This window comes from Hemitrygon akajei, chromosome 18 (assembly GCF_048418815.1).
Source record: "Hemitrygon akajei chromosome 18, sHemAka1.3, whole genome shotgun sequence".
Lineage (NCBI taxonomy): Eukaryota > Metazoa > Chordata > Chondrichthyes > Myliobatiformes > Dasyatidae > Hemitrygon > Hemitrygon akajei.
The window spans coordinates 42,231,578-42,258,166 of NC_133141.1; the positions used below are offsets into that span (position 1 = coordinate 42,231,578).

General features: G+C 40.9%; 1 protein-coding gene across 2 annotated transcripts; it reads right to left on the reverse strand.

Annotated features, from left to right (window-relative positions):
- Nucleotides 1–2,267: 2,267 nt before the first annotated feature.
- On the reverse strand, nt 2,268–21,355 carry ghdc (GH3 domain containing). Of its 2 annotated transcripts, none has more exons than XM_073071493.1 (8): nt 21,291–21,355; nt 19,035–19,490; nt 13,951–14,563; nt 9,579–9,768; nt 5,732–5,803; nt 5,498–5,631; nt 3,498–3,586; nt 2,268–3,188 (listed from the first exon to the last, which is right to left on the reverse strand). In XM_073071493.1, exons 2-8 carry the CDS (start codon nt 19,488–19,490, stop codon nt 2,967–2,969), a joined length of 1,776 nt encoding a protein of 591 aa, XP_072927594.1. In that variant the 5' UTR covers nt 21,291–21,355; the 3' UTR covers nt 2,268–2,966. The 2 variants fall into 2 exon arrangements, with proteins under 2 accessions (XP_072927594.1, XP_072927595.1); XM_073071494.1 differs by lacking the exon at nt 21,291–21,355 and adding an exon at nt 20,597–21,216.
- Between the last annotated feature and the right edge of the window lie 5,234 nt (nt 21,356–26,589).

Below are 26,589 nucleotides of genomic sequence, written 5' to 3' on the forward strand. Positions count from 1 at the left end.
AATACTCTGTGTGGTCTGACCAATGTCTTATAAAGCCTCAGCATCACATCCCTGCTCTTACGGTATTTTCTAGTCCTCTTGAAATGAATCAGAATCAGGTTTAATATCAGTTGCATATGTTATGAAATGTGTTAACTTTACGGTAGCAGTACAATGAAACACATGATAAATAAATAGAGAAAAACCTGAATTACAGAAAGTATATACATCTATTAAATAGTTAAGTTAAAATAAGTTGTGCAAAAAAAATCAAATAGATAAAAGTAGTGAGGTAGAGTTCATGGGTTCAATGTCCATTCAGAAATCGGATGGCAGAGTGAAAGATACTGTTTCTGATTGCTGAGAGGGTGCCTTCAGGTTTCTGTACCTCCTTCCTGATGGTAACAATGAGAAGAGGGCATGTTCTGGGTAGGGGGGGGACCTTAATGATGGATGCCGCTGTAGCAATGAGAGATTGAAGATGTCTTTGAATGCCCGCGTTAGTTGGTTGACACAGGTTTTCAGAGCCTTACAAAGTACTCCATCACTTCCAAGACAGAGATCACAGGGTCACTAGATGGTGAAGGGATCCTCATTGCTAACACTGAATGCTAACATTGCATTTGCCTTCCTTACTACCGACTCAAGCTGCAAGTTAATCTTTAGGGAATCTTGCACAAGAACTCCCAAGTCCCTTTGCACCTCTGCTTTTTAAAAAAAATTTCCCTTTAAAGAATAGTCTACACCTTTATTCCTTCGACCAAAGTGTATGATCATATATTTCCCTACACTATATTCCACCTGTCACTTCTTTGCCCATTTTCCGAATCTGTCTAAGTCCTTTGGCAGATTCCCTGCCTCCTCAACACTACCTGCCCTTCTACCTATCTTTGTATTGTCTGCAAGCTTGGTGACAGAACTATCAATTCCATCATCCAAATCGTTGACATATAACATGAAAAGAAGCTAATACCAATATCAATTACTGCAGAACACCACTGGCAGCCAATCAGAAAAGGCCCCCTTTATTCCCACTCTTTGCCTCCTGCCAGTCAGCCAATCTTCTATCCATGCTAGCATCTTTCCTGTAATACCATGGGCTCTTATCTTGTTAAGCAGCCTCATGTGTGGCATCTTGTCAAAGGCCTTCTGAAAACACATTACACAACATCCACTGATTCTCCTTTGTTATTTCCTCAAAGAATTCCAACAGATTTGTCAGGCAACATCGTCCCTTAAGGAAACATGCCGACGTTGGTCTATTTTATCATGTGCCTTCACCTGAAACCTCATCCTGAATAATGGACTCCAACATCTTCCCAACCACTGAAGTCAGGCTAACTGGCCTGTAATTTCCTTTCCTCTGCCTCCCTCCCTTCTTAAAGACGGGAGCGACATCTGCAATGTTCCTGTCCTCTGGAACTATTCCAGAATTTAGTGATTCTTGAAAGATCATTACTAATGCCTCCACAATTTCTTCAGCTATCTCTTTCAGAACCCATTGGTGTAGTCCATCTGGTGTAGGTGACTTACCCACCTTCAGACCTTTCCGTTTCCCAACCCTTAGTTATAGCAACTACACTCACTTCAGTCACATGATGCTCTCGAATTTCTGGCATACCGGCAGTGTCTTTCACAGTGAAAACTGACACAAAATAGTTTGATAATCAATTTACTTTGAACTTTAAAATAAAGGACAATCATATTGTTACTCCTTTCTGTCTTAACAGTTGTAGTTCCCCTGTGCCCCAATTAATCCTTAGAGTTTAGAAGCAGCTTCACAATCTTGGATTGCCAACGTGGCACATTCACTAATTACAGCCTTTGATTAATGATAATAGCTGGAAGGACTAAATGGAAGAAGGCAAGATGATGGTGGGATCTAATGATCATTTCTCAAATGCATGGGGAAAGCCTATCAAACAGTATCTGGATAAGCACTTGTAAAAAGTCACAGAACAAGTGTGAAAATTCTCAACTGCAATACATCAACCAATAATACTATGAAAGGCTGTGAGGACTCCATTCACATCATAAACATCCACAATTTTATTTGTGCTGTGGTCACACACAAATAGGCGAGATTAATAGCTGCCCAGATGTTATTGCATTCATAAGAGGACACACACTGGGTTAAATTGAAGGTGTTGTGTTAAGTTCCCACGGCACAACCACATGATGAAACAGCTGACTGCCTGCCCTATATACAAACAAATGCTCCATATCAGAAAGCGATCACTCACGGGTGAGATTCTACCATCAAAATGACCACATTTGAAACGCATAGCTGTGGACCAACTCCAACTTTAATTGTGAACAGGCAACAACCGGGCTAAAACATGACAGAGTAAAAAAGAACTCTTCACTGTCAAACAATGGCAGCAGTCCCTGCAAGTAACTTGCAAGGGAAGGAACAATAAAGTTAAATTTTGCAGCAGTACAAGCAGATTTAATAACTGAATGTATAAGTTTACTGATGTAAATTGCTTTAAAGCAAAAAAAATCAATAATTATGCAGATTAATGGGCTGTGATTAGTTATGATAATAGTGGGTTTCTCTGGAAGAGATTTCATCTTGGCAGATAGCAAATCCCACCGACCAAAGCACTCTCCCAGAGTGCCTGAGGCAGGATTTTAGTTCATTCTAGTACATCCAATCCACAATTTTCACTGCAGAGACCTCATATGAAGCTAATCCAAATATTGGCAAAATGACAATGATTCTCCATCCGGGTTGGTTCCATGCTCCAATGGAGCTTGCACAGTCTGACCAGCTCCAACCACAACCCCCGCACCCCTGCACCACCAACCCCCAGGACTGACTTCATGAAGACTCATAACAAAAGGGTAAAAACAAAATCAGTCACAAGAGTCAGGCAGAATTACATCCAAAAAGAGCTGCTGTTGGCCTTTATCAATCCAACGTAAGGAAGAGGTGAATGAAGCTAAATTAAGGCTCAAAGACATGAAACTAAAAAGCAAAGACTTCATGAAATTACTTTTCTTTGAATGAAGTCCAAAAATTGTTTGTTCTTCAGAACACGGGGGATTTGGAACTGATTATGCGAAGTGCCTAAATTTGCGATGATGAAATCTGTTAGCTCCTTGAAGCTGCCCGTTGCAACAATGTGAACTCTCATTGGTCCAATGCTGCCTTTGCGTCGAAATAATTGATACACTGTTGAATCCTCTTGAAGGCACTGATCCAACTGAAGGAGATTGAAGAGTGGAGGTTAATAACAATAACGTTTAAAATAATCATTAAAATACAGCTTAGCTTTTGTTAGCAATTAAACAGAAATTAAATCTAAAATTACCTATAATGCTCTGATGAGGGGAATAGATAAATCTACTACCAATCAAAATAGGAAAATGGCTATTTTACATGATTTCTATGATTATATTAATTATCAGATAGCATTGCTTTACAGCTGTCTGAAAACTTTGAAGGTGAGATAATTTTAAGCTTAAATGAGCATAATTTTTCTCCATAAAGGAAAATAAAGATGGAGCCTCACCTTGTAACGCTGTTCCTCTGACAAGTTTCTGACTCCTTCTATCTCTACAAATACCTCATAATGAGGATCTGAACCACCACAAAATTGCCCTATAGGAAGAAATTTGAACTACTTGTAAAGGATTCAAAATTATCTGCATAACCCTGTATTTCAGCAGTTTTTGTTGCCAATGAAATGCTTTACAATAATTTTGAATTAAAAACAGGCAATTTTATATTACAATAGCAGAGTTATAGTTACTCCAAGTTTACTAACATTGATCACCTTGCTACAGATTGAGCAAAATCAGCCCCTAGATGTCACAGTCAAGAACCTTAGTATAATTATCAATATTTTACACACTGTAAAGCCACTGAAAATTAAGAGCTACAATTTTCCTTAATAAAATGGTAAGATAAGTTTACAATCCATCATAGCATTAATCTGATGGACTATATTGGTACACTGACAGAAAGAATTTTCATTTACACATCGTGTTCTGGATAAATCTTATGGATAATTTATAACTAATTGATTAACTTTGAAGTTCATCATTGCAATTTGCTAAATTGTAACAGTTAATTTAAACATAGCAAAATACCACTGGGAAGCAGACATGGACTAATATCCAGTTAATCTATTTCTGAGTGGTGTTGACTGAAGGAACAATGTTAGCCATCAGTAATGAGAAAGCAACTATTTCTGTCTTCTCGTGACATGTGGAACCTGTTTGATTAATATCTAAGATTATTCAAGGAAGTGCGATCTTCCTGCTCTTCTTTGAACAGGCTCTTGGGCTCCATGGTACATCTACACAGCAGAGGTAAAAGATTCACCATTAAGACAAGAACACGCTTCCCTAAGCCTGTGGTGTAGTGGCATCAGCACTGGGTTCGAATCCGAGTGGCTCCTTGCGTGCTGGGTTAAGTGCTGAGCTAGCAACTCTGCCTGGTAAAAAACCGGTTAAGTGCAAGGTTGCCACCTGATGCAGCACAAGACACGGAGAGGAACAACAACGCTTCCTTAGTAATGTAACAAAATGTGGAAAGAGGGAACTTGGGTGGATTAGTCTTTGATCTCTGTGCGAAACAAACGTTAAAATGGTCCTTCGAGTTTCCTTCCAAGATTGAGTTCTTCCTCAAGTGCCAGACAAATTCCATGCATCAGTATTTCTGACTGTATTGAATATCATCTATGTCTGTGCTATGTATTACATTATACTTCTTGCCTTCAAAAGCTGGACAAATTTTTCATCAACTCCACACTGCCAGTGTCCAGTTTTTTTTTGAAAAACAAGCCTTCGGGCACTCCTCATCTGTCCTGTGCTTTGGATGAGGTATCTACAAAGGGCAGAATCCCTCACCATTCAATCAGTCTGGACATAGGCACTTGTGTTGGGCTTAGAGGAACAAGTGATACATAGACAGCAAAGGCGTAAATAAGTAAAAAGTAAACACTGGAACTCTGTGAAAAGAGACCTCATCGAAACACAGTCAGTGGTGGGTGCCTAAGGGAGGTGATGGAGGAAGATATGACAGAGGTATTTAATAAGCACTTTGATAACACATGAATATGCAGAGAATGGAGGGATACGGACCACCTGCAGGCAGAAGGGATTAGAACAATCATCGGCTTAATTAGTTTGGCACAACATTGTGGGCTGAAGGTCCTGTGCTAAACTGTTCTATGTTCTGAAATAAGAGGAAATTTGGAGGAGACAAGCAACTGCAGATGTTGGAATCTGGAGCAACAAGCTGCTGGAGGATTCCTCGTTCTGTGATGGTCATCTTGCTCTCTCTGTTGGACTCTGCCAAAAACCCTTTGATTCTAGCCAGCAGAGGTATACAATGGGCTATTGCTTCAGCATTATGGTGCTCCAATCACCAGCTGCAAGCTTGTCTTTCAGTTTTGATGGAAAGGTAATACAACACACGTTATAAAATCAGACATGGTATATACTCTATAATTTAAATGCACAAGGAAAATCCCTTCAGATTTACCACTTATCAAATAATACTCACCCAAAAGGCCACTCTCTACACAACAGTAATCAAGGAGCACAACACCAGGCCACAACTTCACAGCTCGCAGTAATGTTTGGTAGAAGGCCTCCTCTGTAATTTTTTCTCCTCTGACATTTAACATCTGCCCTTGCCTGACAAAGAAATTTATAAAAAGATATCAATGTATTATTTTTGAGGTAAATATTTCAGAAAAACTAGATAAAGTAAACTGATGAAAGTTAACTTGCACACCTGTACTTAAACTCAACCACTGGACTCTGGTTGTGAAAAGCCACCACCTTCACAATGTCTCCAATCCGGTATCTGAAAGGATCAACAAGTATCATCATGACGTTTTCTGAGGTACAGCATGAACTCCTTGAAGTTGAATTTTGAGTTTTCTGTCTATTTCAGAGTACCTCACACATGGAGGCCCTGCGCCTGTAATTCCCCAATAAACAACGCTAAACCCCAGTTTCAGAAACTTCAAAGCAGCTTAGCTAAATGGGGCTTTATCACCCAGTGGGCCCAAAGTAGAAATACATCTGCATTTAACAAATGAGCAGAACATAAAAGCTCAGAAGGGAGTTTGTCATCTTCGATAGTTTTATAACCTGCAGAGAAAATTGACAATATACTTGATGTTACCTCATCACCTTCCCACTGCACAGCTTGGAACCTGTGCAAGGTCAATTACCAATCAAATCACCTCCCAATGCTCCAACCAAAATAACCACAGCTTCCACATCATGGTAGTGAAGCGACTAGCAAGATGCTATTACAGTTCGGGGCGTTCCCGAGTTCACAGTTCAATTCCGGTGGCGTTCTGTAAGGAGTCTCTGTATGTCCTCCCCGTAGAATGTGGGGTTTTCTCCGGGTCCTCCAGTTTCCTCCCACAGTCCAAAGACGTACTGGGTAGGTTCATTAATCATTGTAAGTTGTCCGGTGATTAGGTTAGGGTTAATCGGGTTTGTTGGGGATTGCTCAGGTGGCGTGGCTCAAAGGCCTACTCCGCACTGGATCACTAAATAAAACAAAATCAAATCAAACTGGCTAACTAAAAATCAGCCAGCCATTATATTAAAAGCTTTTTCTGCATCTCTAAAGTCTCTTGGACTTGGGAGTTATTTTCTGGAGTAATTAAGCTGCTGTTACCAGAAGTAGCCATTGTCGTTAATTTTATCCACTCATTAAATTGACTAGTTATTGAGTAATTGACTCTGCTTAGCAACAGGCTATTTGTTACAGTATACGTTACTCACCCCGCCCTATTGGCAGTTCACCGGCTGATATCATGTTGGCAGTAAGTAGTCTGTCATTGGAATGAAGGCCAGAATGATTTAGAGCAACTTGATCAAAGCCCTAATTTCCCTAGTGGTCCATTCCCCAATCATCGCCAAATCCGTGTCACTAAAAAATCTCATCACACTGTTATTCACGAGAGCTTGCTGTGCACTGATTGAATGTCACGATTTCTATGCTATAGCAATGGCTGTACTTTAAAAGAGAATAAGCCAATGATTATAAATTAGTTTGGGATGTCCTGAGGTTAGAAAAGGCACAACAGGTATCTACCCAAAATTTGCTGTCTGCACATAATTGTCTTTCAAAAGAGCTATTGGCACCATTTTGGATGGCAGTGGGTCTGGAACCATGTTGAAGCAAGCATAAAGGACAACCAGGGAAAATTCCTTAAATGAAGGTCATTAAGGAACCAGATAGGGTTTTAACTACAATCTGGAAGTCTCATGGTCATCATTACCAATCATGGTTCAATTTTCCAATTCATTTTATTAACATATCTTTATATCCCGCACCTGCAGTAGTGAAAATTAAACGCACATCTCTAGATAATTAGTCCGTGTCTCTGAATATTAGTCCAGTAACACAACTCATACAGCACAATTATGTGTAGCATGGACAATGACATCTTGAACACAGTATAGACAGCTGTGGAATTTATTTCAGGTGTATGAAAATGCAGGAAGTATTGCTGTGTCAACAACAACTTCAGTACTTTGCACGGTTATGTTTGTACATATTGTATGATCACCTGCTGGGTGCGGACATTCCCAGAGATGAGAATCAGAGGAACGCTCACTGTTGCACGCTTCCGTTAAATCAGAGCTCCATCCTGTGGCTAAATGTTGGTACTACAAGGTCATACAACATGCAGCTATGGATTTCTCATTTTCCTCGTGATCCCCAAAGGCCAAAAGTAAACCTGGATACATACAAAACTTAACAGTGGCAGCCAAGCTTAGAGTTTAGATGGAGTGGACATCTATGTATGCAGTAACTGATGACAGAGTTACATCTTGTATAAAGTTACCTCATCCTCCTTTGTTCCAAAGAGAAAAGCCCTAGCTAGCTCAACCTATCCTCATTAAATATGCTCTGTAATCCAGGCAGTATGCTAGTATATCTCCTCTGCATCCTCTCTAAAGCTTCACCTTTAAGTTGAGAAGTCTGGAACACACACAGGATGGCTGAAATGCACAAAGTTCTGGTTAAAATTCACATGGAGTACAATAAATTTTTAAAAACTGCTGGAAAGCTCAGCAGGTACTGTACACATCAGCAGGAGAGAGCAGAGTTAATCCTTTCAGGTCAGTGGCTCTTCACATGGGGAAGGATGTGCTAACCCTGGTCTGGGTTCAGCAGAATTATACCAGAAATTAAACAGTCATTGACAAGCTAAACAAAAACTGAGGTGAAAAAGCTGCAATAAAAGCAGATTAGACAGCATCTGAAGAGAGAGGAACAGGGTTAGTGTTTCAGGATAAGTTAGTATAGTGGACTGTGCGAATGGTGACTACAGAATGGGGACTGCTTGCATTCAGCAGTTTACAAGTTAAGTAGGAAGCAGACACTCACAGGTCCATTATGAGCTCAGAACAAGATGTGTGATAGATGTTGCTCGATGAAGCTCAAGTACTTTACAAAGCATGATGATTATAAAGCTTTTAAAATCACATATGCTTTGTGAGGTTTGTTCACCTATTGACCTTCAACATTACTGGGATGCTTCCCTAAGATGGCAGTAGCAAAGAGGATAGAGAACAGACAGCCATCAATAGTGTCTTCAATTAATAAAACAGAACCAACAGTAATAATTTTTTTTTAATTGTGCTGCATTTTTAAACTGTTACGAATGTGCCACAGCTCTGAAGGGCCGAAGGGTGCGGGGTAGCCCGCTCCTTTGTGAGAATCGCAAGATCACTATTACGTCAGTTCAGGGGACACAGAAAATGAGAGAAAGACATGCAGAATCCACAAAAGGGTTGGACTGTGTCCTGGCCTCCGAAAGGCGGACCCATTGATACCGGCTATTGTCTCTTGGAGACGGACTTGTGTATTGCATCCTGCACGATGCATCGAAGCCCCAGGCAATGAACCAAGGAGGAGGTTGGTGGAGGGATTGCATCATCCCCAACCTGATTGACACCTGAGACCCTGTGAGTCAGGATAAAAAGAGGGTCTGTGGGAACAGCCCCTCAGACGCACCAGAAGAAACACTAGCGATCCCGTAATAGCAAAAGCCGGTGGAAGGCCACGTGCGTCCGCTTCCATTTGCCCGGAATCGGTGACCTTTGCCATGGAAAAACGGTTTTTAGTTAACAACGGGGAACTCAACTCTCAACGACTCTTGAAGGATTGACATCATAAACAGAATGGGCAAGTTTTAACCCGTCTCTCTCTCTCCAACAATTGCCACACAGGGTCCCCAGCGGCTGCAGCCTGTATGAACTGAACGAACTATATATTTCCATCGGACAATTCATTATCCCCTAGACAACGATACAGCTTATTTCTTATTGATTATTATTATACCCGCGCTTTTAGATTTAGTATTGATGACGTATATTATCTGTGTGTTTGCATTGATATTATTTTTGTGTATTTCTATCAATAAATACTGTTAAAAATAGTACCATCAGACTTCAACGGACCTCTCTATCTTTGCTGGTAAGTGACCCAGTTACAGGGTACGTAACAAAACCTTTGCCTTTGAATATAATTTTACAATATGCTGATATTTTACTTTCTTAATAATGCAAGAAAGCAAGTAACAATCTTTAAATATCTGATGTTTTACCTGTACAAACCAGATGCATTGGTGATGACCAGTTCATATAATTCGTTTTCCTTCACTTCCTCCATAAACAGTGTTTGTGGTCGTTCATCTTCAGAGAAGTTAACAGGAATAAATTCATAAAACATTGATAGCGGACATAGAAGGTAATGTCGCTCTTGCCGTTCTGGCCACAGATTCACTCCGATGAGGCCTAGGAAATAGGTTCAAGATGTTTCAACAAACATACTCACATTTGTTTTAAGTGCCCTTGAGCTAAATCGGGGAAATAAAAGAGCTAGTGTTCCAGTTCCTCCCTGCTGTTCAATGATTCTTGTTGGAAAGTATGCACAAGGACGAGAGGGGTTGAGAGTGTCAGGCTCCAGTTATGCAGTCTGTCAGCATTCACTGGCCAAACCTCTGCTTGAGCTCAAGAGCAAACTGTAAATGGATTATTCTATGCCAGAGCTCATCTTATTTGGTGTATTTATTCACAGACTGTGTTGCTCATCGGTCATTTCTAATTGCCATTTCAGTTAACATATGAGCGATGTTTGATGCCTCTGGGGCTGTACTCCCTAGAGTTTAGAAGACTAAATTCCAGATCAATTCAAATTCTTACACTTAAATTCCCCCACTACCTCACAAGGGATCTGAACTCGAGTCTCTTCATCAACTTTCCTGACCTTTGGATATCGGTTCAGTAACTCCACCACCACGCCAATGCAAGTTCAATCAGTGTCGTTAATAATGAAAATTCATCTTTCGGGATTGTCCAATGGCTACATTAGGTTAAGACCAGAAGAACATTTCATGCCCACCATTTCATATCAAAACCTAGAACACAAGATCCCCTGCAATACAGAAGATCCCTATATAGGATTACACTGAAACTGCAGTATGGTATCAGGCTGTTTGAACCAATCACACGGTCCATGGTCACTTTATTAGCTACAACTGAACGTCAAAGCAAATATCTCATCAGCCAATCATGTGGCAGCAGCTCAATGCATAAAAACATGCAGACATGGTCAAAGAGGTTCAGTTGTTCAGACCAAATACCAGGATTGGGAAGAAATATGATCTAAGTGACTTTGACTGTGGAATAATCACCGGTGCCAGATGGGGTGGTTTGAGTATCTCAGAAACTGCTGATCTCCCAGTATTTTCACACACAACAGCCTCTAGTATGATGCGAAACACAAACAGCATCCAGCGAGTGGTAGTTCTGTGGGCAAAAATGTCCTCTTAATGAGAGAGGTCAGGGGAGAATGGCCAAAGTTTAAAGGAAGGTGACAGTAACTCGAATAACCAGACATTATAACAGCGGTGTGCAGAAGAGCATCTCTGACTGCACAACACGTCGAACCTTGAAGTGGATGGGCCACTGCAGCAGAAGACCATGAACATACACCCAGTGACCACTTTATTAGGTAAAAAAGGAACCCAACAAAGTGATCACTGTTTGTAGAATCATCAGGATCAATTCAATCCTTTCCAGAATCAGATTTATGATCACTAACCAATATGGCATGGTTTATTATTATGCAGTACACTGCAAAGAAAAGTATGACTATAAATTACAAAACAAATAAGTAGTGCAAAAAAAAAGCAATAATGGGAGTGCTCATGGGTTGGTGGACTGTTCAGAAACCTGAAGAAGCTGTTCTGACAACACACACAAAATGCTGGTGGGAAGCACTGTCGACAGTCCTGCGAAGGGTCTCGGCCCAAAACATCGACTGTGCTTCTTCCTATAGATGCTGCCTGGCCTGCTGTGTTCCACCAGCATTTTGTGTGTGTTGCTTGAATTTCCAGCATCTGCAGATTTCCTCGTGGAAGCTGTTCTGAAATTGGTGAGCTAAACCCATGACGTTATCCTAATGTTGCAGAAATTCTTCTGCCCCAAGCCATTCTAGAACCTACCATGTTCACACCGGAAGGTGGACACCAGATGGTCAATTTCACTGGGGAGATGACTGCTCTTACTCAGCTTTATTCAGTCAGTAGTTTACATGTTCCAAATATCTTTTCACTAAGGGCAGGCTAAATGACAAGGTTTTCACATGAAGCATGTCATGAAAACCAGCTTCCCTCTCATGGTACCTCTGAACGCCACAGGAGAGCCTTTCTCCTTGTCGCTATAAAACTCTACAACTCCTCCTCCTCAAGTACGGTTTCATTGCACATCTGTGTTTTGCATTATTACATTTTAAAGCACATTTTGTACTTTTATACCTCAATGCTTACGTTTTGTATTTTAAAGTATATATTTCTGACTGAACAACCTTGCAACAATAATTTCCTTCGGGATAAATAAAGTTTTATCTTACCTTATGGCCTCTGTAAAACAACCTTCCTAACCCCAAAATTTTCTCTTCTCCCCACTCCCATCAGGTAGGTTATACAAAAGCCTGAAAGCACGTACCACAAGGTTCGAGGACAGTTTCTATCCCACTGTACAAGACTATTGAACAGACCTCTTGTACAATAAGGTAGACTCTTGACTTCACATCTACCTAGTCATGAGCTTGCACCTTATTGTCTGCCTGCACTCCACTTACTTTGTAACTGTAACACTTTATTCTGTAATCGCTTTCTCCATGTGTTACTTCAATGTACTGATGTAATGAAATGATCTGTATGGATAGCATGCAAAACCGTACATTGGTACATGGACAATAATAAACCAATTTAATTTGTCAGCATAAAGGGACAAGGAAATCATCAAATAACTAACAAGTGGCCAGAACTTGACAGACACATTGAATACTAGGACTGCCTTAACTGAAAGAATATTCAACATCATGATACACAGCTGAATATCTATTTTGATAACCTGTAACTTCTGCCTCATTTCCTTGATGTATTTCATAGCAAGGACGTAATGACAGAGAAGAAGAGAAAGATTGTCTCATTGGGTTGTTTTCTCTGAAGCGACAGAGGCTGAGGGGAGATCTGATAGAGGGTTATAAGATTATGAGAGGCACAGATAGAGTAGACCTACTTTTTCCCCAGGGTTGAAATGTCTAATACCAGAAGGCATACATTTAAGGTGAGATGGGGGAATTTGAAAGGAGGTGTGAGGGGCAATTTTTTTTATATAAACACAGAGTGGCAGGTGCCTGCAATGCTGAGGTGGTGGTAGAGGCAGATACATTAGGAGACATTTAGATAGGCAAATGAATGTGACGGAGATGGACATTGTGCAGGCAGTAGGGATTAGTTTCGATGGCCATTTGATTACCAATTTATTTGGTTCAGCACAACGTTGCGGGCCGAAGGGCCTGTCCTGTGCTGTACTGTTGTATTATAGGAAGGTTGTGGAAGCTTTAGAGAAGATGCAAAAGAGGTTTACCAGAATGGCCCTGGATTAGAGAACATGTCTTATGAGGATAGATTGAAACGAGTTAGGGCTTTTCTCTTTGGAGCAAAGGAGAATAAGAGGCGACTTGAGAAATGTGTGCAACAGAATGAGAGGCACAGACAGTGGACAGCCAGAACGTTTTTTTTTGCACCAGCGTGGCAACGCATAATCCCAGAGGGCATCCTTTTAAAGTGAGTGGAGCAAAGTTGAGGGGGGAGATGCCAGAGGTAAATTTCTTTCTTACACAGAATCAGATTTAATATCACTGACAACATCACTTCATTCCTTGCAACAGCAGTACAGTGGGTGCGGGTTGGCGGCAGAGGCTGATACATTACAGACATTTAAGAGACTCAGAGATAGTCACATGGATGTAAGAAAAATGGAGGATTAAGGTCTAGATTGATTTTGGCGTAGGTTAAAAGGTCGGCACAACATTGTGGGCTGAAGGGCCTGTACTGTACTGCACTGTTCTAAAATCAGCTTGTGATCCTGAGACACGATCAACATAATCATTCACACAAAATGCTGGAGGAGCTCAGCAGGTCAGGCACGATCAACAATGTTTTGGGCTGAGATCTTTTATCAGGAACTCAGCTGCCTGGCCTGCTGAGTTCCTCCAGCATTTCGTGCGTGTTCACTCTGGATTTCCAGCATCTGCAAAAAATGTGTTTATAATCATTTGCACATTTCTGGCGAGATCCCCCATGATCCTGTACACAGGACGGAAAAGGAGTAAGCCAGTCTGGGCCAAGCTTAATACTCTGGGTCCGCCTCCAAAATCATCAACCAAGCTTTTGGCTACTATTCCATTTTAGGCTTGGCAGCTTTCTCCCTATGAAGCCGTTCTGCCTTGGGATCAATTTTCTATGTTAAAGACACCAAATAAATTCAAGCTCATGATTGGCAGGTATATCTGAGTGAGTCTGAGAGCTGCTTGCCTCATTTATCTGACCCTGGAAGGTGACGAAACACAGAAATTTGCTAAGTAGTTAGGGTATTACGCTAAGCCAAGTGAATCCTCGTTACCTTCAGTGGCTGCATAAATAGGAGAGTAAATAGGAACACCTTCACAGTAGAATCGTTTCAGGTGATCACCATACAGTTTGTTCGCCCCAGAATCCACAGCAACAACCAAGTTGAGGTGGGGCCACACTCTGCGAGCAATTCCCTTAAATCCACTCACAAACTCTCCAGCAAGCTTCAGGGCTCTTTGAGGATCAGGCTTTAACTGGGCATTTAACTTCAGGCGAACACCTTCGGCAACAGTCAGCTCGGGATTTACACGCCCCACCCTAATGTCCTCAACCAATCGTTCCCACCGAAGCTGCAGGAAAACAAAAGCATGATAGATTATGGAAGCAAAGCTCGCCTCCAGGATCCCCAAAGTGTGATCTTTGAGGGCAAAAAGGAGGTGGATGTACTGTGCCTCCGCTGCAGTTGTTATTTCATATCCGGCCACAGGTGTCGAGCACAAACTCAGTGAGTGTTTGGAAGCCATTGTAGAGACATAGCCGGAGCCAATTGGAATATCGGATTCTGACTTTCTCCAAACCGGTGGGTAGAAAAACTTTGCAGTTCTCTGTAGATTTCTGGTTTGTGGGTAGGTATTAATCCTTGCATTATAGCATGCACCAAAGGCCTGAAACATGGAGAAAATCAATAGTTTTAGATAGTGTTAATATAAGGCAGTGATAGCAAAGAGTTTCAATATACTGGATAAATCACTATGGTTATTTCTATAACAAGTATCTATCATTTTAAATAATAGGAACAAACTTGACTTTAAGGAATTGCTTACAGATGACATCCCAACTGTAAACTTCACACTGGTCTGGGATGCCAAAGGCAGCTCTCCTCCTACCCGAGTAACAAACACAAAATGCTGGAGGAAATCAGCAGGTCTGGCAGCATCTACAGAGAGGAATAGAGTTGAAATTTTGGGCCGAGACCCTTCATCCAGCATTTCATGTGTATTAACTCTGGATTTCCAGCATCTGCTGAATCTGTGTTGAGGATTTGATTCTCAACTTTATTAGATCATTTCATCTCCCCTCCACCCGAGCAACTCAACACCCATCCAGGTCAAGGCAGCTAATTCACCGACTCCCTCAGCCACATAGTGGCTGATGTACACCTACAAAATGGTCTCCAGCACAAGCCAAGGCATCTTCAGCGCGACTTCCCAGTTCAGTATGGTGCAGCATCCTCTCACAATGTACAAAAACTACAGTGAGCTGTCAGGACAGCAGAAAAGGTCATTGCTGCAGTCTGCCATCACTGCAGGACCTGTACAGTATGTGTTCAGGACGAAGCTGTGGGCAGGATAAACCATTGCAGACACTACCCATCCTACAAACTGCCTTTTCCAAAAGCTCTCTTCTGGAAAGCACTATAGAGCTATTAAAACCAACAGCTTCACACCATCTTAAACATCTTCTCCCCCAGGCAGATAAACTGGTTGACCATTCTCATTAGCCCCCTCGCCCCCCTCTATTACTCCCATCGCTGCACTGTAAACTTTCAACCACTTGTTATAATGCTATTTACATTGTAAATACATGCTGGTATTTATGTATTTATGCACATTTTATTCCATATCCATACTTAACCCAGCTTTATTTTTTATTTTAAACTCTACTTTTTTTAATATCATTTTTAAAAAATTGTTGGACTTTTTTGTTGCACGTAGCACCCTGACCAATACACCACAACAAATTCCTAACACGTTTAAGTGTATATGCCGAATACAGTTGATCTTGATTTGGATTACTAACTGGAACCACACCTCCAGTTAAATCAGTTCAGTCAAGGAATAATAAATCACAACCCAACAATGTCAATATATTCTTAATATTTTCAGTAAGATTTTAAATTATTAATATAATCAATATCTTCATTTTGAAGTAATCCTTCAAAAGCTTTCAATATTTTCATTATGAAAACTTATAAGTTTTGCTGGGAATCAGATTTTGTTACTTTATTGATTTTTATAATTAATCCATTTGTTTACTGGAACCAGGACCAACCATTAAAGAGCTGAAAGTTGACAATGTCTGGATACTCTGTAAGGATTTAAAACAGAGTCAGTGAGGTGAACAGAAAAGCAACATTGAGGCTCACTGTGACCGTCTAAACCAAAAAGCATAGATTGAAATAATGTACAGAAAATAAAAAGTTAGCTAAATACGAACAAGCAAGCACTAAATTCTAAGTACATTCTACACTTTTAAATTGAAATTTCAGGATTAGTGAGATTATTTATCATTATGACCTATCACCATTATAATTTCCTACACAGGTTCCATCCATTTGCAGGTATGATTATCAGATAAAAAGTGAGCAAATATCACTACTTCATGGCATTAAGGGGGTTGTAATGACAATACACTGGTGAGGGACTTTTCCACCACAGCCAGGCACGAGGCAGGCATCTCAAAACTGCAACTTCCTGTGTATATGCAAACTATCATGGTTATTCCATGACGACACTGCATGCTGCCCCACATTGTATTGGTTTAACTAATATGTAATTGTCTTATACTCAGTTTGAGAGATATATTTGCTTCTTTAAAGCCCAAACTCTATATTCTGCTGAGTTATAGTGTAAATCTGTATACGGTGGAGAATAACTCATAACACAGATGCATACACACATATAACAGTTGCAATTTACAAATATGATTGGGTGCAGAGACTCTTTTTTATTTGTCCCATGTACATCAATTATATTTTTAGCTCATCTTATTCCATCCTTTTCTGACTTACTGTAACGTTTGAACTTTTGTCTTTATTGTCCTTTTACCAGGTTGATTACAGACACAAACTGGTGTAAGGATACAAGGAGGAAGGCACCTTCTGCTCCTTTCTCTTCAGCCGCTGGAGACATACGTTCTCCTCGACCCAACCAATACCAGGCAACACTTCATCTTCCAGCGGGACCCTAACATCAAACACATCTTTACCTCCCTGTTTTCCGCAGGGGTCACGCCCCCTCTGGTTCCCTTCTCCACTTGTCCCTTACCCCTCATCTCCCTCCTGACACTTATCCCCGCAAGTGGAAAAAGTGGTACACCTGCCCATTCACTTCCTCCTCACCACCATTCCTGGCCCTAAGTAGTCCTCCCAGGTGAGGCAATACTTCACTTGCAAATCTGTTGGGGTCACCTACTGTATCTGGCTCCCGATGCAGTCTCTTCTACATTGGTGAGACCTAATATAGATTGGGGGAACTGCTTTGTCTAGCATTTTCACTCCATTTACAAAAAGCAGGATTTCCTGCTGGTCAACCATTTTAATTCCAATCTCCATTCCCATTCCGACATGTTGCTCCATGGCCTCCTCTACTGCCATGATGAGGCCACTTTCAGGTTGGAGGAGCGACACCTCATATTCAGTCTGGGTAGCTCCAACCTGATGGCATGAACAGTGATTTCTCCTTCTGGTCATTTCTTCCCCCACTCCCCTTCTTTCTTCTTGAATTCTCCCCTCTGGCACCCTTCTTAACTCTTCACTTTTCCTCATCTGCCTATCACGTCTCTTGGTATGCCTCCTCCTTCCCTTTCTCCCATGATCCACTCTTCTCTTCTATAAAGATTCTTTCTTCTCCAGCCCTTTACTTTTTTCACCTATCACCTCCCAGCTTCTTAATTCATCCCCCTTCCCCCATCCATCTGGCTTCACCGATCACCTTCTAGCTTGTACTCCTTCCCCTCCCCCCACCTTCTTACCCCTTCCTTTCCAGTCCTCATGAAGGTTCTCGGCCCAAAATATCGACTGTTTATTCATTTCCATTGACGCTGTCTAACCTGTTGCGTTCCTTCAGCATTTTGTGTGTGTAGCTCTGGATTGTCAGCATCTGCAGAATCTTTTGTGTTTAACATTCCATTTTCCAGTTTTCTCCTTGTGCAAAAGCAAGTTTCAGTTCTACAACCCCCTCCCCCACTTCCTGGGGGGAATGACTCAAACTCTCCTGTGCAAAGACATACTCTTCATTGCCTGAGCAAGGTCACTGACTAACAATTACGTTGCTTTTTGCTTAAATGTCACTGAATTTACTGATCATAATTTGCACAGTGAAAGCTATCTGCAGAATGTCTGGTTACATTATGTTTATGATTCACACAAAAGACTTTGTGATGCAACTGATATCTACTTGGTTAGTCTTTGATTTAAATACATATGTATCTTACCTATCTCCTGTAGCATTGCTCACAACAGATTAAAATTTCAAAGGAAATCAAATTCTGCTACAATGTGAAACAACTTACTGCTCATCATCACTGCTCACCCGAAATCATACCACATTTTCTGTGTTTACACACCAAGTTTTCCATTGAGCATTGTACTCAGAAGTCAATGAGAATCACAACACAGAACCTCAAAATTATAGCAGAGGAGAAGCAGGAGCAATGTTGCCTTAATTTGATCATAAGATATAGGAGCAGAATTAGGCCATTTGGCCCATCAGGTCTGCTCTACCATTCAATCATGACTGATATTATTTCCAACCACATCTTACTGTCTTCTCCCCATAAACCTTAACTCCCTTTCCAATCAAGAACATATCAATCTCTACCTTAAATAAACACAATGGCCTGGCTTCCCCGGTCTTCTGTGGTAACAAATTCTACAGATTCATCATCCTGTGGCCAAAGAAATTCCTCCTCATCTCAGTTCTAAAGGTGTGTCCGTGCCCTTGGATCCTCGATTCTTCAATTAATGGATGAATGAAGTAGAAAGAAATCAGTAGTTAAATGTAAAGATTAGATTTATTTGTCACATGTACATCAAAACATACAGTGAAATGCATTGTTTGTGTCAAATCAAATCAGCAAAGATTGTGGGGGCAGCCAGGAAGTGGCACCATGCTTCCAGTGCCAACTTGGCATGTCCACAACTTACTAAGCCTGACTCGTAAGTCTTTAGAATGTGGGAGGAAACCAGAGCGCCCAGAGCAAACCCACGCAGTCACTGGCAGAACACACAGACTTTTCTTACGGACCATGGCAGGAATCAAACCCTGATCAGTGAAATTGCACTAACCACTACGTTAGCATGCCACTCCTTTAGACATTAAACACAAAGATACACATTATATAAAGTTCCAGTACCTGATGGAAGTCATTAATTGCCGTTTTGACACTCAGTAAGATAGCGGTAGAGCCTGAGGTCCCTGATGTCACAGAGAGGGCACTTGGTCTCTCTGAAATCAATATATTTTCTTCTCCTTTGCCAATGCGCCGGATGTAATCTTTATAGTGACCATATTGTGTCAGGGGGTGGAAGTTGCAGAAAGATTCACGGTCTGTAACTTCAGAGAATCGGTACATTTTTCCATACTCGGTGTTTCTGTCCTTGTGGAGCCTGTGCAGCAGAGTGCTTTGCTGCACTTGTCGAACATCTTTGGTGCTGAGTTCAAGTCTTCGCCTCTGCGAGAGGCTTAGCAGGCTCACATACCACTGAAAGAGGTACTGGTGCAAAAGGCCCGGCGACCTTCTGCAGATATAATACCAGAGCAATACCAATACCCACACGGCAGGGATTATAAAGGCGGCAAGGAGAAGCATCTGTCAAGACATAACCACTGTGAATATATCAAATACAAGTGAAATACCACCATTATAAATACTACCTCCTAGTGATTTGCCACCAATTCAACTTGATACAATATTGCTGACGTCCCTCACCTTCAGGATTCTAATTTTGGATGCTGTCTGGGTGTATTCACATTCTCTCCATGACTGTGTGTTCTTTCTTCCAGCAGCCAAGCTTCTTCCCTCATCACAAAGGTGTGCTGGTAGGCTAACTAGTGCCTGTAAATATCCTTGGTGTAGGATACTGGCAAGTGCGGGGGGGGGGGGGGGAGAGGTTGATGGACATGTATGAAACAGAGTATGTTGTGAGGGGTATATGGGGAAAAGGGAGGGAGGGGTGATGGGACAGCTGCCCTCAAAATTGGCATTAACTTTACAGGGTGAATACTCTCTGTATGACTTTGTAAGAAAATAAGTTAATTTAATTAAATACACTTAATGAATATCAAAGTAGAAAAGTTTTAAAAATAATCATTTGATAGTACTTTTCTCCAACCCCATGGTTAGGAAACATTTAGAGGGAGGCAGGACAAATGCAGAGGGAATGGAACTAGGCATCTCAATGAGATGAGTTGAACTAGAGTCAGTTTCCATGCTATAGCCAGTATCAACTTACTGTTTATGACTCCTAATCTTCCCAAAATGTCTCCTGTATTGAAAGTCTCTATCTGAATCGAAACTCTGGGTTCAGTTTCCAGATTTTTCTCCTGCTGTTGTTTCAAATGTCTTACAATTAACAAAGTCTGAATATTTGCCATCCATACTAGTGTAGTTCTAGCTGTATTCACTGTGGCATCCTGCATAATTTTCAACATTTTTGCATCACATCTGTACTGTGGCAATGGAATAAATCCAAGTTGCCAAATTATATTTATTTTCCTCATGCTTAACAGCATCCAAATGAATGCTAATCTACCTTCTCTAAAGCAACAACGTTCTTCTTATAGGTCCTGAACTGCAAACAGTACTTTTAACTGTGAACCCATTAATGTTTATTACCTGTGTTCAATATATTCCAATGCAAATTAATAACTTATTTGTGGAAAAAAACTTATCAACTTTACTGCAAATTTACAAACCTCAGACCCTGACCTCCAGGGGTATTTGCTGAACGAAAATCGATTGTCGCCACCTTTAATGATGCTGCATTAGTCTACTATCTTTCATTCAGCGTCAACTCCATGTTCCCCGAATCATGGTTATCCAAACACCCCTGGATCTCATAAATGGTATAGATAGCAGAAGGCATGTCTAAGATTGTCAATTAAATCACTGTGTATTTGTTCAAAATAAATTGCAAATTCCTTTTCTCCACAAACGCCATCATTGTTCAGATCTATATATATATGTAGAGACACAGCTAATGTTTTCCTTTCTCTTCCCAGATTCTGCTTGGCCTGTTTTTCAAGAGTTTCACTTTCATTTCACGGGAGTCAAATTACCCAGGGATTAAGGGTGGTGGAAACAGAATCGGGAGAGATCACGTGCATTTGTAATTCATGAATACGAGGCCTGAGAATATAGTAGAGAAATAAGAGGAAATCTAATTCGTTCGTATTTGTCAATCGGCATAACATTTTCTCGTGCATCATGCGACGGTATTAATTATCCTTTTATTTTCACTGTGAGATTTTATTTTTCCGGGAATAACTTTGCTCTATATTTTATAACATTCCCTGTAATATTCAGAAACGAATAGGATCCGACTTAAGCATGTCGGGGCCGGTGCGGGTTCTGACGGTTGTCAGCTCCACCGCCCGCTACTTCACTCACCTTCTTCCGCCTCGGCCACGCAGCGCAGTTCGCACCCAGCGCGCTGACGTCGAAGCAGCGGAGGTCATCCTGTAAACAGCAGAGAGCGGAACAGTTACTTATTGCCACCCAAGTATTAGTACTGTTCCGCGTCTGTGTGCTTCTCTTAAACTTGGGTTCCCAAGGACTGCAAGTAGTTCGACCAAAAATGCCTAAAGAAGACAAGCTCAGGGGGTCAAAATTTGCCTTGCCCCAGCTTGAACCCGTCGACCACTTCTATCCCTTTCCATACCATTTTTAAACTAATATAACTATAGTCATTGTTGTCAAAGTACTTCTCACCGTCACCTCAGTCACTTACCCAACAACAGGCTGGGCTTTACCCTCTCCAAGTAAACTTTCCTGAATGCCCCATCTAAACTTTTAACAGTATGGCAGTCCCAGTCTACGTGAGGAAAGTTAAAATCCCCTATTGTGACAACCATATTATTCTTACAACTCCACACAATCTCTCAGCATATTTGGGGACCCTTTAGTACAATTCCAATAATGTGATTACTGGTATGCCCTGCTCATTTCTCTGCTTCACCCATAAAGCCTCAGTGGGTGATCTATTTTCTCACTACAGTGACATACCCCTTAATTGAAAATGCAACTCCTCTTCCTCCACCTCTATCCCACCTAAAACACCTGTACCTCAGAACATTAAGCTGTTAGTCCTAACCTCCCTTAGCTATGTTTCCTTTATGACTAAAATATCCCAGTCCCACATAACAATCCCAACCCCAAGTTCTTCCTTTTTACATATCAACCTCCTGTATTGAAATAAGTGCAGATTAATCCTAATAGGCTTGCCTCACTTCTGACTATTCTGCTGCCTGCCATATCTATTCAACTTCCCATCACTTTCCAGTCTCTTATTTGCCCCTCTGATGCTTGGGATCTCACCCCCATGCCAATCTATTTTAAACCCACCTGAGCTGCACTAGAAAATCTGCCTGCCAGGATATTAGTCCCCCTCCAGTCCAGGTTACTTCTGCCCAGAAAAGATCTCAATGGTCCAAAAAACTGAATTCCTGAATACACTAATATTCCAGCCAAGCATTCATTTTCAATATTTCCCTATTCTTAACCTCACTAACATGTGACACTGGAAGTAATCCAGATTTCTACCTGGAAGTCCTGCATTTTAACTTGTTCCCTATATTCACTCTGCAGGATCTCACCTCTTTTCTCTGTTGATGTTATTTACGCTAACATGAACAATGATGTCTGGCTGTTTACCCTCTCCCTTGTAAATTGTACTTGGTCAGAATCAGAATTAAAATCAGGTTTAATGTCAATGTAATACATAATAATAGCAAAAAATAGAAAAAAATAGCAAAACTGCAGCTCATGGTCTCCTTTGGGAGCTTTGCTATTGTTTGCTTAGTGGGTGGTGGGTGCTGATGCTTTTTGCTGAAATAAGTGCAGGAGGGAGAGGATTGATGCTTTGCTGCTACTTGTGTGTGGGAGAGGGGAGCTTTGGGGTTCTAACATTTTTACTGTCATTCATTCTTTGTGGTACTCTTCTGTTTGTGTGGATGTCTGCAAAGACCAAGAATTTCAGGATGTATACTGTATACGTTCTTTGATATATAAAAGTAGTGAGGTAGTGTTCATGGGTTCAATGTCCATTCAGAAATCTGATGGAACTGAATCGTTGAGTGTGTGCCTTCAAGCTCCCGCACCTCCTTCCTGATGGTAGCAATGAGAACAAGGCAGGAGCTGAGTGATGGCGGTCCTTAATGATGGCTGCCACCTTTTTGAGGAATCGCTCCTTGAAGATGTCCTGGATGCTGGAGAGGATAGTGCCCATGATGGAGTTGACTAAGTTTACAACTCTCTGCAGCTTATTTTGATCTTGTGCAGCAGCCTCTCCCCATACCAGATGGTGATGCAGCCAGTTGTATTGTGGAGAGCATTCTATCTGTAGAAATTTGAGAGTCTTTTACCAGATCTCCTCAAACTCCTAACGATATATAGCCTCTGTCATGCCTTCTTTGCAGCTGCATCAATATGTTTGCTCCAGGTTAGGTCCTCAGAGATATTGCCACCCAGGAACTTGAAATTGCTCATTCTCTCCACTTCTGATCCCTCTGAGGACTGATGTGTGTTAACATGTCTTACCTTTTCTGATGCCCACAATCAGCTCTTTGGTCTTATTGATGATGAGTGCAAGGTTGTTGCTGCGACACCAGTCAACCAGCTAATATATCTCACTCCTGAACACCCTTTCGTCACCACCTGAAATTCTGCCAACAATAGTTGGCTCAACAGCAAATGTATAGATGGCATTTGAGCTGTGCCTAGCCACACAGTCATGGATATAGAGGGTAGAGCAGTGGTGCACCAGTGTTGATTGTCAGTGAGGTGGAGATGTTATGTCCAATCCGCACCAATTATGGTCTTCCAGTTAGGAATTTGAGGATCCAGTTGCAGAGGGAGGTACAGAAGCCCAGGATCCAAGCCTGCATGAAGAGCCAGTGAGATTGCATTTGCTATAGACCTATTGTAGCAATAGGCAAATTGCTATGGGTCAGGGATGTTATAGAGTTGTCAAAGTTTAAAATAACACCAGAGAATTCATGTTGGAAATGCTTGTATGTGCACGCATCCAAGTGTTTGAACTATGGCTTGATTTATAGAAAATGTCTTGATGGAATCTCATTGCCTCTGCCGGCACTCTGACTTTATGACTACGTCTGCAGTAATTGGCTGCAAACGAGTGAATTTTTGTCATTTCTGTCGCGCACTTGTTTTTCCCTTACTGAGAAATTGTCTGTTTTTGGCTCACAGATAAATTGGATTATGGACAGTTCTCAGGAATGGAACCCTTACATAATCCCGGGTACCAGCTTTGGAGAGATTTGTTAGACTAATTTCTGGCATGAGAATGTTGTTTCTTTATTCTTTGGAGTTAGGAAAGGGTGATCTTATTGACACATAAAATCCTTGGACTTGACAAGGGACATGGTGAAATGTTTTTACTATTGGGAAAGTTTTAAATGAGAGGACTTAGAGGATAGAGAGAATTTCATGCAGATGGTAGTGAACCTATAGGGTTATTGATGCTGGTTCACTAGAAGTGGAGATGGAAAAATTCTTAGATTTGGTAGATGGAGCTCATCAACCTGGGAAGGCAGTCCATCTAAGAGAGGGAAAACTCTGATTTCAAACCTCCGCTGCCTTGCGGCCATACCCACTCATGGGAAAGGCTTCGGGAGTAAACCAAGAACAAATCCGAAGCTGGAGTCCCTAAAGTGGTTTGACATTGTCCTCAACCTCGTTCTGGCAACTCCTGAGACTACACTGGTGCCAAGCTGTTTTGGCCCTTGCCCTTCCCTTGGACAACATCGGTGGCGTGGAGAGGGAGACGTGCTGCATGGGCAACAGCCGGTCTTCCATACAACCTTGCCCAGGCCTGCACCCTGGAGAAGACTTTCCAGGCGCAGATCCATGGTCTCGCAAGACCAATGGATGCCATACATACACGTTTAGAAAAGTGGTGAGTCTTTCAGTTGCAGTAAGTCATGAATCCAACAATTTATGTAAATGCCAGATTCTAGATGCACTAAAGTTGGTGTTGAAAAATCAACTCAGCATGTAGTTTATTTTTTTAAAAAAGACTACCCATGTAATTTATTTACCCTTAATTAAGCAACATATATTTACTTGGTTCAACAAAGTGATTTGAGTGATGGCTTGTGTATTTGCACCACTCCGAATACTGTACCAAAAATGTATGTTTATAATTGGTGATCGGGAAGTTTGGATTCTCAACAAAATGGAAAACTAATTCAAATTGTATGGCTTTAAAGTAATACCAATGTTCATTTAAGTGAAATACCCACTTATCCAACAGCATGAAACAATTTTGAGATGTGATTGATGACAAAAAAATTCTGGGGACATAATTTCATTCTCCGTACTTTTAGAATCACATTTTATTAATTAAAGTTAATAGCAGCAAAGATAGATTTAGAAGCAGGCAATTGTGACAGATGACCACAAGTTTGAACAACTTTTATATGGTATGACTGAATATTTTGGAAGGTAAAATGTTTTAATGCAAAAATGCAATTATCCAAACTTAAGACAAAATTACACAACTTTGAGTTATTTCAATAAAAGATTCAAAATTATTGTACTGTAATAGGTACAGTAACATTTGAAATACATTTGGGTAAGTACATGGATAGGAGGAATTGAGGGATATGAGCTAAACAGGTGCAAATGGGACTAGCTTGGTGGGCACCAGTCACCATGGATGAGTTGGGCTGAAGGACTTATTTCCATATTGTATTATTCTGCGACTCTTATTTAAACCTGAAGGTTCAATCTCTGATCCAGACCTTGGATATGTTTACCTTCACTTATGCACCACTGCAGCACAGAAATGTTCTAATCCCAAAACTACTTTCACTTGATATTTACACTGGGGCTTCTTCTATCTGCTTGAGAGAAAAAAAGATCCTAAAGCAGTATTTTAAGAGCAGGATAACTTGACCTTCTTTCTGACATTCTTCTCTCAACTAACAATAACTAAAATTCTAATTTTGTCTTCATTTAAGGGCTCCTGCCAATTATAGTCTTTGACTCTGTTCCTTGCACGTCATTTAATCTCGCCACCTGCTTTCCACTTTGTTTTCTCCTGCCTGTTTATCTTTCAATTTCTTTTCCTCTCTGCCCACAGATGCTGCCAGCCTGATGACCATCTTCAGCTTAGGATGCTGCAAATATTGATTGCAAAGGTGTGGAGAGAGGATGGTTAGAAATGGGTTATTTGACCACAATCTAGGTATATAACTGCATAAAAAAAGTGCCGACCTTACTCCACAAAACCAAAAACTGCTCCTGCATAAAAAAGTTTTTAAAAAACAGTTTGCTTTGACTGAAACCAGATGTAAAAATGAGAAAAGCACTGAGACAACAGAGATAGTTAAAAAATAAATCAATTTACTGGTAAAGCTTATTAACAGACATACATTCTATCCAATTTAAATGAATTTTTAGATTGTAAACGTTTATGTTATTACAATACTTTTGTAACTAAATTCAAGAAAAGTGTGCTGTTTTATGGATTTAGTGATAACCATAAAATTGTCACTGTTAATCTGTAATCTTTTATGGTGTGCACAGCATAAGCACAATGAACATATACAGCATAACTTAGGTACTCCATTAAAATATTGCTTTAACTAGTATTAGTAAAATTAGGTCGAGACTGCAAATTGTTTTTCCCCCTCTTCCATCGTTTTTAAAGAGAAGGGACAAAATA